This window comes from Equus asinus, chromosome 28, assembly GCF_041296235.1.
Source record: "Equus asinus isolate D_3611 breed Donkey chromosome 28, EquAss-T2T_v2, whole genome shotgun sequence".
NCBI classification, from domain to species: domain Eukaryota; kingdom Metazoa; phylum Chordata; class Mammalia; order Perissodactyla; family Equidae; genus Equus; species Equus asinus.
The window spans coordinates 31,899,842-31,913,161 of NC_091817.1; the positions used below are offsets into that span (position 1 = coordinate 31,899,842).

At 49.6% G+C, this 13,320-nt stretch overlaps 1 protein-coding gene and 1 pseudogene across 7 annotated transcripts in view; one reads left to right on the forward strand and one right to left on the reverse strand.

Moving 5' to 3' along the window:
- Window positions 1-13,320, forward strand: part of BEAN1 (brain expressed associated with NEDD4 1) — a 39,768-nt gene that overhangs the window by 11,737 nt on the left and 14,711 nt on the right. For 3 of the 7 annotated variants that reach the window (XM_044761281.2, XM_014854417.3, XM_044761282.2), the window contains exon 3: window positions 2,850-2,969. The exons of the other annotated variants lie outside the window; for them this stretch is intronic. In XM_044761281.2, coding sequence (XP_044617216.1) covers window positions 2,850-2,969 — 120 coding nt within the window. The remainder of the gene's footprint in view (window positions 1-2,849; window positions 2,970-13,320) is intronic. 7 annotated transcript variants of the gene reach the window in all.
- LOC139042391 (nuclear envelope phosphatase-regulatory subunit 1 pseudogene) lies at window positions 2,997-11,151 on the reverse strand (annotated as a pseudogene).

The following is a 13,320-nucleotide window of genomic DNA, read 5'->3' on the forward strand; positions in this document are numbered from 1 at the left end:
CTTCAGCACCCCCACCCCAACACCTCATTGACGTCTGTGTCATTAAATCCATCCCAGCCTTTCCAGTTCTCAGCTGCATATGACCCTGTGGTCATTTCACTCTCCTGATGACTTCTTGGGTTCCCTGACTCGGAGCCCTCGTCGCTCTCCTGCAGCCCTTCTGGCCGTCCGGCCATCTGTTCACCGTCTCCTCTGACGGTGAGGGAACACTGGGGCCCCAGGGCTCCAACCCCGCCCCTGGACTTCTCGCCCGAACACTCCAGGACTCCTCGTCCTCAGTCTGCTTTCAGCTGCAGCCTCTAGGCCGGCAGCTCTCAAGCCTCTCTCCCACCCTATTCCTGCCTCTGCCTTCTGCTGCCTCTCTCCTGGGCGGTCCTCACCCCCGCGCCTCAGAGCCAGCCCGGCCCAAACTGGACTCTTTGCCTTCCCCTCCAGGCTGGCTTTGCTTGACTTTGCTCTGTTGGTTTAGGGCACCACCATCCGCTCAGTCCCTAGGCCAGAAATCTGGGAGTGACCCTCAACTCCCGTCCCACACACCCATTACTGCCAACCACCCAGGAGCCCCCCCGGGGGTTTCCGAATTAGATCTCCATCCTGACTTCGCCCCAATCCAGGCCCCCTTGTCAGACCCAGCCTGGAAATCACTGCCTCATAAATGTTTACTGAACAACCGGGCAAGTGAGGGACTCGAGATGAAGAGATGCCCGTAGGCAGCCTCCTGGGCTCGCAGACCAGAGGTTCTCACGCAGGTTCTGGAAGGGACGCAGAACCACAAGCGCTCCAGCCGTCCAGAAGACACCTGACACGGGAACACCCTGAGGAACGGAGCAAGAAGTCCCAGGAGGGCCCTGCCGAGGCCACACGCCCTCCTTTTAACACCTCCTTTCCTGCTCCGCGAATTTAGACACCTAACAGGGAACTGCTTCAACTCTCTTAGTTCACAAAGGCATCCTGTGCCGTCAGTACATATGATCCCAAAGCCTGTTAAAACCTGAAAAACTGAGGGTAGGAGCCAAAGCTTGTTCCTGTTTGGGTTCTACACCTCCAGCCCCCCCACCAATTGAGAAGGGTAAAAAGAAAAGTCCCCAGAAGGAAAAACAAGCCCAAAATTTTCCGAGGAGCAAGACCCCACCCCGGGGGTCAGATGTCAGGAGGTCGCAGAAGGAGCTGAGAAGGTGGACCGGGCAGTGGGGAGCAGGGCAGCAGGCACTGGTCTGCCCGGCTTGCACAGCTTCAGACACTGGGTGAAGTGGGACCGTCCCCTGGCCTCTCAGGAGTCAGGTGGGCGTTAATCAGACCAGGCTAGGCAGACTCCTCCCTGGCACCGCCCACACCCCCAGCATCCCCCACCCCATCTCACCTCCCAGGCATTTCAGCTCATCAGCCTCTCCTAGAGACAGCCCCAGCAGACCTCATCGTCCCCTCCCAACCAAGTGAGAAGACCAAGGCAGAGAGAGGAGGCAAGAACAGGGAGGGGGAAGGCAGGGGAACCCCTGGCCCGGGGAAGCCCAGAGGGGTTTTGGCCACGTGGCTGTGAGAGGGAAGTCGGGTCTTCTGCCTGCAAGTGCCAGGCCTGTGAGCCATTTTCCAGCCGTAAGCACTAGCAAGGAGGAGGAGGACCAGCCTGGCTGCTCGGGAAGGCTGGAGGCGTGGGAGCCTTCTCCATCTGGCCCCAGCTGGGCAGGGTGGCCCAGGATTCCCCAGGACGCAGGATCCAAGAACAGATGCTTCACAACCTCTTCTTCTCCACCAGCAGACGGCAGCTCCAGGGAGCTCCTTGTGCCATGGGGGTGGCCTGCCTCCCTCTGGCGTTGGGGAACAGATCTGAGAGAGGAGGGGCTTTGGGTCCCCAGGGGAGACTGAGCCTATAGCAAAGCAGGAAGGAGGACAGAAAGTGGTATCCGTTGATCCATAGAGAAGTCAGGTGGGGCTTGTCTTTGCTAAGAACCCAGGCTGCCTGGAATCGCAGCCTGGCAGAGCCTCCGGGTGGGCTCGGGTCTCCCTCAGAGTCGATGTGGTTTGGTAGACAGTGCCTGGGTTTGGATACAGCTCTTGCTGACACTTCCCAGCTGTGTGATCTGGAGCAAGCTACTTAATATCTGGAAATGTCACTTTGCTGGTCTGTGAGATGGAAATGGTTGTACTAGCCTTTTGGTTTGATGCTCAGATTTGACATGCCACAAGGAGAATCTAGCTTGGTGCCAGGCACTGAGAAGATGCTCAAGAAACTTGAAAGTCTTGTCCTTTTGACCACCCTCTCTCTACACAGCTTAATGTTACTCAAGTCTTTGGTGATAGAGCGGGAAAAATGGAGAGAGATGGGGACTTCGGAGATGAATTTGGGGTTTGGACCACATACTACTGTTTTCTTCTCTGCTCATTGTAACCATTGCCTCTTCAGAGACTTAGCCATCAACAGAAGGAAGGACTTGAAGGCAAGGAGGGCAAATGAGGGGACGCAGTACACCATTTACCACTTCTGTGCTCAAAGCAGACATTGCTAATCAATTGCAGCACTCTTTCCTACTGAGCCTGCATACAACCTCAGACTCTCTGTAAACACATGTAGGCACTACCCTGGGAAATGAAACCCTTGTCCATTCCCTGCTGAGGTCTGACTTTGGAGTGGGCAAGGGAAAAGAAGGAGTGACTTCAGCTGGTCATTTCTCTGAGCCTCAGTTTCCTTTTTTGTAAAACAGGAGTTGATAAGAATATCCATGTCAGAGGGTTGCTGTGAGGATCAAATGAGATAATCCCATTTAAAATATCACATTGTTTATCACATTGTAAAGGGATTCCAAGGCCTTAAGAGCATTTCTTTACGTGGCCTCCTTGCTTCCTTGAAACAGCTCTTCAAGAGAGGGGTCAGTGTGCCCATTCCACGCACGAGGAAACTGAGGCTCAAGGACATGAAGAAACTAATCTAAGTGACACAGCTAGAAAATGGTGGGGCCAGGGATACATTCCAGGTGAGTCTTTCCAGGGCTCACTTTTGGTTACCTGCAGCTGGACAAAAGGACAAGGGTGGAGTCAGGTCCACCCTTCACCCCCAGCCCTTGAATGGAGAGTCCACTCTGGGGCAGGACGTCATGGCCTGTGAACATCCTGGCTGCCCCTCCTCGGGGTTCTCCAGTCTAGCACAGAGTCTGACTGTAGCAGGCGCTCGGCGTCTGATAACTAATCTTCCAGGCACAATCATTTTATATCAGTGTCCCTGGCAAGAGGACATCAGCATCGGCTTGAGCACTTAGTATAGTAATAATAACAGTAGCGGTACTCCCGGCTTTTGCGGAGCGGTCCCAGCTGGCACAGTTTTTGCATTTCACCATCCCCTGGCAGTGAGCACCCTGGGTGATGTCACCCAGCCTCGTGTTACTGAGCAGCATCCATACACTGACAGTCCCCAAATTGACACCTCCAGACTCTACTCTCCCTGAACTCCAGACTCATATATCCAGCTGTCCGCCCTGTATCTCCACACAGTGTCTACAGGGCATCTCAGATGTCACCTGTCCAAACCTTAAATCTCGGCTGGGTCCCCCACCAAACCTGCCCCTCATCTTCTCCCTCTCAGTAAGTGGCAGCTCAGTCCTCCCACATGCTCAGGCCTCAAACTTTGTCACTTTTTCTCCTTCTCATTCACCCCAAATCCAATTAATCTGAAAATCCTAACAGTTTCATCTTCAAATCTGACCCCATCTTGCCACCTCCACCACTAACTCCTGGACCAAAGACACCATCATCATCATCACCTGGGCCACCGTCCTGGCCTCCTGTCCCTTTATCTCCATCTTGTCCCCCTCCAGCCTCTTCTGCTGCAACCAGAGAGTGTGGGGAACGGGAGGATCTAGAGACTGAGCTTTGGGTTGGTGGAGGGCAAAATGGTTTCTGTATCTAGAAATCTTGCCAGGGGAAGCATGCTCCCCAGAGCTGTCACCCACGGCGTCCCAAAGCCAAGTGCACTGGGGAGGATTTACCTGCAAGCAGGAATGTGTGAGGACATTGCCATTTCTCGGCCAAGGGCTGCCCTAGAGTAGCTACCCCGAAACTCAGCTGCACTGATTGGGCAAGGCTGGTCGTCCTCCACGATGTCACCACAGAAGCGTGCAGGCCTGCATGCTTCCCAGACAGGAGAGAGAGGCCCCAAGAGAGAAGTCCCGTGCCCTGTGGACCCAGGGACCACTGGAGGAGGAAACAGGATTCAAAAGCAGGGCTTCAGGGTCTAAGCCCAGGGCACTGGCCACACTGGCCCCTCTGGGAGCTTGAGGACATTTTCACCTCCCAGAGTTCCTTCTACTTGCTTCTCTCTGCTTTTAAAGCACCATGTCCCCCATTCGTCCCCAAAGCATCAGCTTCCAGGGGCTGCTCCCTCTGCCCACCTGACCCCACCTGGACTCCATGTCTGTAGGTGACCTCCAGGCCTTGCTCGAGAGAGTCATTCCAGAGCTTTCCTCTGCCCATATGCCAGGCTCTCCAGCCCCTGGATGATACTTGTCTCGCCTAGGAATGGGGCTAAGAGTAGGGATTGGGGGTGGATGTAGCCTAATGCAGTAAAAACAGCCAGAGCTGAAAGACCCAGATTCAAAAACCATCAGAGCTAATGCATTTAAATTGCCCAAGCGTCCGTTTATTCACCTATAAAATGGGATAATGAGACCCAGCTTCCAGTGTGACCGTGAGAGGTTGGTGAGCACAGAGCTGTTCAAAAAGATTGTTCTTCTCTTCCTCTGGCTCTTTAATGCCACCGTGAGAGCTGCAGAACTCACTCAATCCTCCCTGAGGCTCCTCCCTGCAGGCTCCTCCCTGAGGGTCCTCCCGCCACTGCTCTGAGGGGAGGTCGTGTCTCCTCTCCTCCTTCCCGGCCAGCCCCAGGCTGGCGTTGAGAGGGGGCCTGGCCCACGGCCCACCTTCATTAGACAGGCCTTCCTCAGGGGTGGCCAGGTGCCAGCTGTTCGCAGAACCCCATCACAGGCACCTGATGGGGTAACTCAAGAAAACAGATTCTCCCTACCCTGTAGACTGGATGTAAGAGGTCATCTGCTGACCCTACGGGACTTACCCTGGGTCTCTACCCCAACTGCCTCACGCTGCAGATGCAGAAACTGACATGCAGAGAGCGGCTGGACCAGGCCTCACAGCGTGTTTGGGGCTGAAACTGTGAGGCTCCCAGCCTGACTCCGCATAAAGTGCTCTTTCAAATGGAGCCGGCTGCCCTGTTCTCAGTGAAGATGCAGAGAAAGAGCAGCCCTCTTTTGAAAGGAAAACTGACCCAAGCTATGTCTTTAAAAGGACAATGGCTGTCACAGCCTGGTCCCCCCTCAGCCTTGGTTGGAGGCAGTGGACAGTCAGGGCAGCAAACCCTCCCCATCCCCCACCCCAGCCCACTGCAGGCCTTCCCCTTGGGTCCCGACACCAGGACACTGAACATCTGGAGTGAGAACTGAGGAATTCCTTTTCTGCGGATTTTCTAGAGTTGGGGTTTTGTTTGTTTAGTAGAAATACCAGCTCACAAGAGTCAACAGTTAGGGAGTTTTGTGAACCATTGTTAAACCATTGGTAACCAGCTTAAACTCTACCATGATGGGAGTATTTACACTGGAAATTGGCAAACACTACAAATCAGGGATTTTTCTTTTTTCTTTCTTTCTATTTTTCTTTGGAAAGCTAGTTTATCGGCACACCACTACATGTAACATGCACACAGAAAGATACACAGATCATCAGTGTACAGCTCAATGAATTTTCACAAATTGAACACACTCAGATCAAGAGACACATCATTGAGGCTGGCCCCGTGGCATACCAGTTAAGTTTGCATGCTCCACTTCAGCAGCCCAGGGTTCACCGGTTCAGATCCCGGGCATGGACTTACACACCGCTTATCAACCCACACCGTGGCAAGTGTCCCACATATAAAGTAGAGGAAGATGGGCATGGATGTTAGCTCAGGGCCAATCTTCCTCAGCAAAAAGAGGAGGATTGGTGGCAGATGTTAGCTCAGGGCTCATCTTCCTCAAAAAAAGAAAAAGGAATACATCATTACCTAGAATTCCTCCCATGTGCTCTTCCAGTCACTACCCCATGCCAAAGGCAACCATTGTCTCGACTTCCATCCCCATAAATGAGTTTTGCCTCCTTTTGAACTTTATATTTATGGAATCATGCCATATGTTCTTCTTGTCTGGCTTCTTTTGCTTAACATTCTGTTGTGAGAGTCACCCATGGTATTGTGTATAATTGTAGATCATTTATTCTCATCACTATATGGTATTCCATTGTGTGAATATGCCACAAATAACTTATCCATTCTACTTTAATGGACATTTGAGTTGTCTTCACTTTGGGGCCATGAATGAATAGTGTTGCTGTGAACGATCTAGTACAGTGCTAGCCAATAGAACTTTCCGCAATAATGAAAATGTTCTGTATCTTCACTGTCCACTCTGACAGCCACATCTAGCTCTGGAGCACCTGAAATGTGGCTAGTGTAACTGAGGCACTGAATTTTTCATTTTGTTTTGTTTTAATTAATTAAGGTAGCTCCATGTAGCTAGTGGCTACCATATTGGACGGCATAGTTCTAGTGCCTGGCTTGTGGTGAACACATGGATGCATTTCTCTTGGAGAATGCATTCTGCCTAGGAGTGGAATTTCTGGGTTATAGGGTATCCTTATGTTGGACTTTAAGAGATAGAGGTAAACAGTATTCCAGAGTGGCCGTACTAACTCATCCTCCCACCAGCAACGTCTGAGAGTTCTAGTTGCTCTATATCCGCATCAACACTTGGTATTGTCTGGATTTTTTTCATGTTAGCCACTCTGGTGGGTAGTAGAGATCTCACCTTGTGGCTTTCATTTTCATTTCTCTGGTTATTAAATGTAGTTTACCACCTTGGTATCCTCTTTTGTGAAGTGATGGTTTGAGTCTTTTGCCCGTTTTTCTATTGGGTCTTTCAGTTATTGATTTCTAGGAGTTCTTTATATATTCTGAATGCAAGTCCTCTGCTGGATGTATTATTGCAAAAACCTTCTCCCTCTTTGTGGATTGCCTTTTCACTTTCGTAATGGTGTCTTTGGATTAACAGATAGTCTTGACTTTTTTCTATATATTTTTTTGGTTTTTGTATATAATTATTTACTTTATTCATATTTAACTTCAAAATTGATAGAAAATAAAATGATACAGAACATGAGATTATGGAATACCCTCTTGTACTTTTCCAGAGCAGAGGATTTGATCATTGCGCTTCAAAGAATAAAATTTTATAAACGTGAAAGCCAAGGTAGACACCTTTTAAGTTGGGTGGGAGTCTTGTTAAAGAGTTTTTGTTTATTATTGAAATTTCAGGTTTTAGGTTAAACGAAATTTAAAAGACTGCTCATGAAATAATTTAAACATTTTCAAAAATCGCTTATTTTTTTTCAAGGTAAAAAGATACCTCCAACACTAAAATATCAACAGGGATCCCAATAGTTTAAGGATTATTAGAGTCATATGGCTATTATACATGCACAGTATGTCGCCAACACTCTGAACAGTGAAAATTGTAGCGCTGCGGCGTTCTCCCATGTTATCCTGATGAGGAAGTAGGATGATCAATTACACCTGCGCGATACTAGCGCCATGGCATATCTACCAAGCATAAAATCCAATTATCTAAAACAACATGACTATCAAATTCTTAGACAGTATGTAATTTCTAACTAAATGTGTGTATTCAGAAAGCTGTGGCGTGTTCTTTGAGTTCTTTTAAAATATAAATTCTATTGATCATTAAATAAAAACCCCGAACTAAAGAGTTTAATCACAATAGTGGCTGAGGTTCAGTAGCTAGTTTAACAAATGTTTACCTGTCATTTCAATATCGATTTCTGCTCAATCTGAAGCGCATCCAGTGCCTCTCCTCCAGTAGGGTTTATTATTAGGTGCACAAGAATGAAAGGTCCAGCTACACACCGTTGTCTTATGACAAGAGCCATGGGGATGGGAAGCTGATGGGACATGTTCAGAAGGAGAAAGGTACGCACGATATTTTCCTTCTGTTCAACATTGGCTTTGAGTTAGAGTGCAAAAACGTATTACAAAACTGCATGAGGGTCTCAGTTTAACTCAGTAACCAAAACCTGTACTTCAACTGCAAAAATCTTTGCAGGGTCGGAAGTACTGAAGCGACACTAATACTGAAACCTAGGTAATCGGAGGTACCAAAGGCATGGTAATGTGAGTCAGCATCAAAAGACAGCCCGGGAAAATAGCGCACATTTCCTGTCAGCTGCTGCTAAGACTTGCATTTTTCCAACTGAAAAGGAATCCTGTGGGGCTTTTTACTTATCACTTATTTGAAGAAAGGTTGTTCTAGATCCCTTCACTGAACATGAGGCCTAGGTTTCAAAATTAGTTTTCCTGTATCATCCCAAGACATATTAATACTGTTTGACATTGAACCGCTGTAATAGATGGTGCAACTGCTCTCTTGGGTATCTCGCAAAGAACAAGCCTATCAGAGTGAAACAGCTAATCATGAAAAAAATGGATGATTCCATAAAGATGGGGGAAAAGGACCCTTTTGTGTCTCAGGATCTATTAGCCAGTTCCAGGCACCTGGACAGATACCTCCATGAGAAGCATTCTCCACTGTCCCAAGGCAGGGTACAAATGATGAATATATTTAGAAGGTCTTTCGAAACCTTCCGCTTGCTCCAGCCATGGCCTTGACCCAGTTCACATCTCAGTCCCGTCCCTGTGCAGAACCATGGCCCCCTGCCCACCTTGAAGCCTAAACTCCCACCATTATTTAGGTATCAATTTTTTTTTACGGTTGGTACCTTTATATCCTGTTTAAGAAGTCCAAGGTCAGGAAGATGTTCTGCAGTGTTTTCCACTTGAAGCTTTACTGTTTTGCCTTTCACGTTTAGATCTATGTGTAGGGGATATTTTTAAGATTTTAAGGTTTAATCGTCATCTGTTGAGCACCTACTGTGTGCCAAGCATCCTGCCAGGCAGTGTGCTCTGATTAGTTCATAGCAGAGACTACCATTCCCATTTTACAGATGAAGTGACAGAGGCTCAGAGGGTACTGCCTGCAAGAGGCAGAGCCAGGATTTGAACCCATGACCGTCTGTGTCTTACTTAGCCAGAGCCTAGGACAAGATGCAGATCGGCTCTGCTGGAGGAGTTCTGGACTTCCCCCTGAGGAAGGTGGCTAAGGAGTGACCCTTATCCGAAAGGACCCTAGGGCCACCCACCTTCTCAGGATACCGAATGTTGGTGAATAAAAGGCCTGGGACTGGGGTCCATTTGGGTCCCAAGACATCTCAGGGCTGCAAGGCAGTCTTGGAGGTTATAGGGATAAAGGGCTTGTCCCAAATACCCCATAATGTTTTTAGGAATCCATGTTCCATGAACCACATGCTAAGAAATCTTCCAAAGCTCCATGGTTCAGTGTGATGTTGACAGTTGATTGAGATCATCAGGATTTATTATGGCCAAGAAGTATCTGTCTTTGTCTAGTCTACTAGTTTTTCTCGTCCTACCTACTGAAGTGATAGATTATGTTTATAGATTTCCTGATCTGAAACCATTCTTGCATTCCTGAAATAAGCCTTCTCTACTTATGGTATATTATTTTTAATATGCTGCTGCCCTGGTGCTGGTTTCCCATGTGCCCTTGTAAATTCTGGGAGCTGAGGGAACCTCTGTGGAGTGGAAGACAAAATCCCATCGCCTTTAACATGTTCCAGAATCAGAACCCACAAAAGCAAAAGGCCAAAGCCAAACTTGAGGAAGACAGTACTTGGGAAGCGGGCTCAGCCACTGCGGCCCAGGAATACAGCTCTAGGCTGGTCCAGCTTGTGGAGGGGATAGCTGATGATAATTTGCAGCATTCATGAATTTAACATTTTGTGTATCAATTATTCATGTACTTCCTGGAAAGTCCACATCGCAGTAAATGGTCATTTTTCCAAGCCGTGATTTTGAGTCTCATAATGCAAGCTAGGATGTGGGAGCTAATTCTCTACCTGATGGGTGGGCCGAGACAGGCCCCCAGCATCTGCTTCTCAACACAGTTTGACTAATTCATACTCACTGAGCATGCACAGTGATTCTGTTCTTTGTAGAAAGTAGCCTAAGAGCCAACTCTAGGTGGTAACAGAAGAGGAGAGAAAATGAGGAGGCCGGGGCCAGTGATGATTCTAGCAAGAAATGGGAGGTTTTTGGTGTGGGTTCATTGGAAGATGTACTTCTGCTGTGGGGTTCGGTAATGGCAGCCAGTTCACTATTTCCTCTGCAGAAATAGGGAAAAGTAGTCTGTGACTCTGTTTCAGTGAGTTTTCCAGCCAATAAATAAATTATTCATGAAATCAGAGATAAAACCTTAGTGAATGATGACAAGACAGTAAACTTACGGAATTTGGGTATGTGGAGGTACATGGGAGTTAATTTTGGTGAGTTTATTTAAGTGGCAGAATGTATCTTAATAGTGGAATAAATCACTTTCATCCTATATTCATAGACTCATTGACAGCCTGTGGGGGGTCACTTATGTTTTTTTGGTTATGTTTTAATGCAGTGGTTGAAAATCTTCTATTTGGGAGTAGAGCACTCTCCTATTAACTCTGCTATGTAAAACGAATGGAAGCAGAGTTACTCTGCATGAAGTGAGAGCAGGGAGCTCCATGGTGTACTAAGACTTCCCCTCCCAACACTGGGGCACCTGTGAGACCTCTTCTTTCCATAGCTTGAGAGTTTCATTTTAGTTTGATTCATATTCATGTTCCCATCGTCTAGCGCATGTCCAGGCATGTACCAAGCACTTAGTGAGTATTGGTTAGTGGATGGATGGATGGATGGATGGACGGATGGATGGACGGATGATCGATCAAGTAGATGCTGAGTAGATCCCTAGGTAGATAAATACATGGGAGGATGGATGATTGGTTGGTTGAGTGGATTTAGGGAAGATTGATGACTAGGTGGATGACTTCCCATTCCAATCCTCCTTTCCACTATAATCTGCCCCACTCTTAATGCCACAAATGGCCAAGTAAAAAGTGTCAGGACCTTGACATGACATTAGCTGACTTCTTGTAGAGATGCACCCCCATTGTAAGAAGAATCCTGAACACCAAGTAGCCTTTTCCTTACCCCATAACCCCAATGTTAAGGTGGCATCCCACAGCCTAGCCCCAGGAGCACCTCCTCCTCTGCTGAGCTCTCTTGGGACCTCACCCCTCCATGCTCTGCCCATGCTCCTTCCTCCCTCCCCTGACCTTGTTCTGCTGGTTTGTCCTTCAAGACCCAGCACCCTCTGTTTGGATGTCTCTGACCCACCCCCAGCACTCTGACATCTCTCCGTCATTTCTCCTGGTGACCAGAGAATGGATATCAGCAAAAGGGTTGAGAAGTCACCCAAAAAAGCAGGAGAGGAGACTCAGAAGTGCCTAAGTGAGCGAGCCTGCCCTGCCATGTCCCCTGCCTCAGCCCCTCTCACATCCCTCCTAGGAGGCTGGGACCAGCCAGTGGTGAGCAGAGGAAGGTAGTGCTTGAATCCTGTTCCCCATATTCCCTCCAGTGACTTGCAGCCTCGTGCTGGTGGGCTCAGCAGTGGAGGAGGACGTGCACTGCTGAGCCAGACTTGCAAGGCAGGTGGACCCATGACAAATGCTTTCAGAATTTTTTGTGACAAGAGCCATCAGTCAGATGCAAGTCCTTGGCCCCCCTTCTCCCTCTAGCCGGCATGTCTGAGGGAGTGGGCAGGACTGGAGGTCTAAAGATGTTGGCTCAGCACCCCAGTGTCTGATGCCCTCCCTATATCAGTGCTGCTCAGGTAGCTTCAGGCTGCAAAGAGCACTTCCTGCACCCAGACGGAGTGACTGGGGAGCTGCCTGCATACCACACTCAGCAAAGACTCGGTGGCGATGGGCTGCCTCAGTTTCCCTGCCCTGCATGTTCCCTGGGATCCCCAGACTGGAGCCAGCCCCAACCTCAGCCCCTGACACGGGCCTGGATCTCATCACCTCCCCTTACACCCACCATGCTCACCTCGCCCTCACCCTGTCCCCACCCCTCTGAGACCCTTCACCTGCCCTGGAGGGAGAACTGTTCAAGAATAAGTGTCTCTTCAGGCAGTTAAGGAGCAGGTCCAGAGAGGGCAGGGGATGTGCCCAAGGCCACACAGTACACAGTGAGTGAGTGGTGGAACCAGGAACAGAACCTTGTTCTCCCACCTCCACCCCTACCCCCACCCCGTCCTGCTCTCTTCCCCTGCTCTGTGCCACTATTTGATGAATTATCACACGGGCCTAGGTTCACATCCCAGATCTGCCACAAAACTAGGTGGGCAAACTTCAGCTCACCAAGACTCAGTGTCCTCATCTGTAAGTGGGGGTCACTGTGGCATCTGCCCAGAGACAAGCAAGCCCAAGACCCAGCCCACCTCCAGGCCTGGGTCACGTAGGGCCTTCTGACTCAACTGTGGGTCCCAGTCCCAGCCCTGGACCAGAAGTCTGGAGGCGTGAGAGCTGGCTTCTGCCTGGCACGGCAGTGGCCCAGGGACTCAGGCACCACCCCAGACCCAAAGGGGGCCTTGGGACCCCATCTGCAGAGCGCGGATAGCACTAGGCCTGCTCAGAGGACGCCAAATTGGAGGGGCGGAGGACCTCTCTGAAGCAGCATCTTGCCCATCAAGTGCCTTCACCTGAGCGCTGCTTGGCGCGCGGCTCTGCGTGGTGCAGGGGCTCCGGGTCCCAGCCGCCTCCCCGCCAGCTCCAGGCTCATGTGGACCCTCACAGCAGCCGCCTCACCAGGCATCTGCCTCCCACCCTGCGCCCCATTCTGCAGCCAGAGGGCTCTCCTACAACACTCTCACCATGCTCTTCCATGTCTCCTCTTTGCCCTTGGGATAAAGGACAGTCTCTTGATTTGACCTTCAAGACCCCTCATAGTCTGACCCCTGCCAGCCCTGCCAAACTCAGCAACATTCAGCTGTTTATATGCCTTCACCGTGAAGAAGCCGTAGGTCGTGGTGAACTTTGACTACATATCAAGTGGCCCAGAAGAAGCAGAGCATTGCTTTAGGGGGAAGAAAAGTTTACTTTAGCAAGATCCAAAAAACACGAGCTCCCAGTGCACGGTGCCGGGTTGCCACAGAACAGCATCTCCGCTAAGAGCCTAGGGCTTCTGCTGCCCTCAACCCAGGTCTCTCCCTGTGTGACCTTGGGCAAGTTATGTAACCTCTTTGAGGCTCAGTTTCCCCACCTGTTAATTGGGGATCCCAATACAAGCCATCATGAGGATGAAATAAGACGGTATGTAAGAAG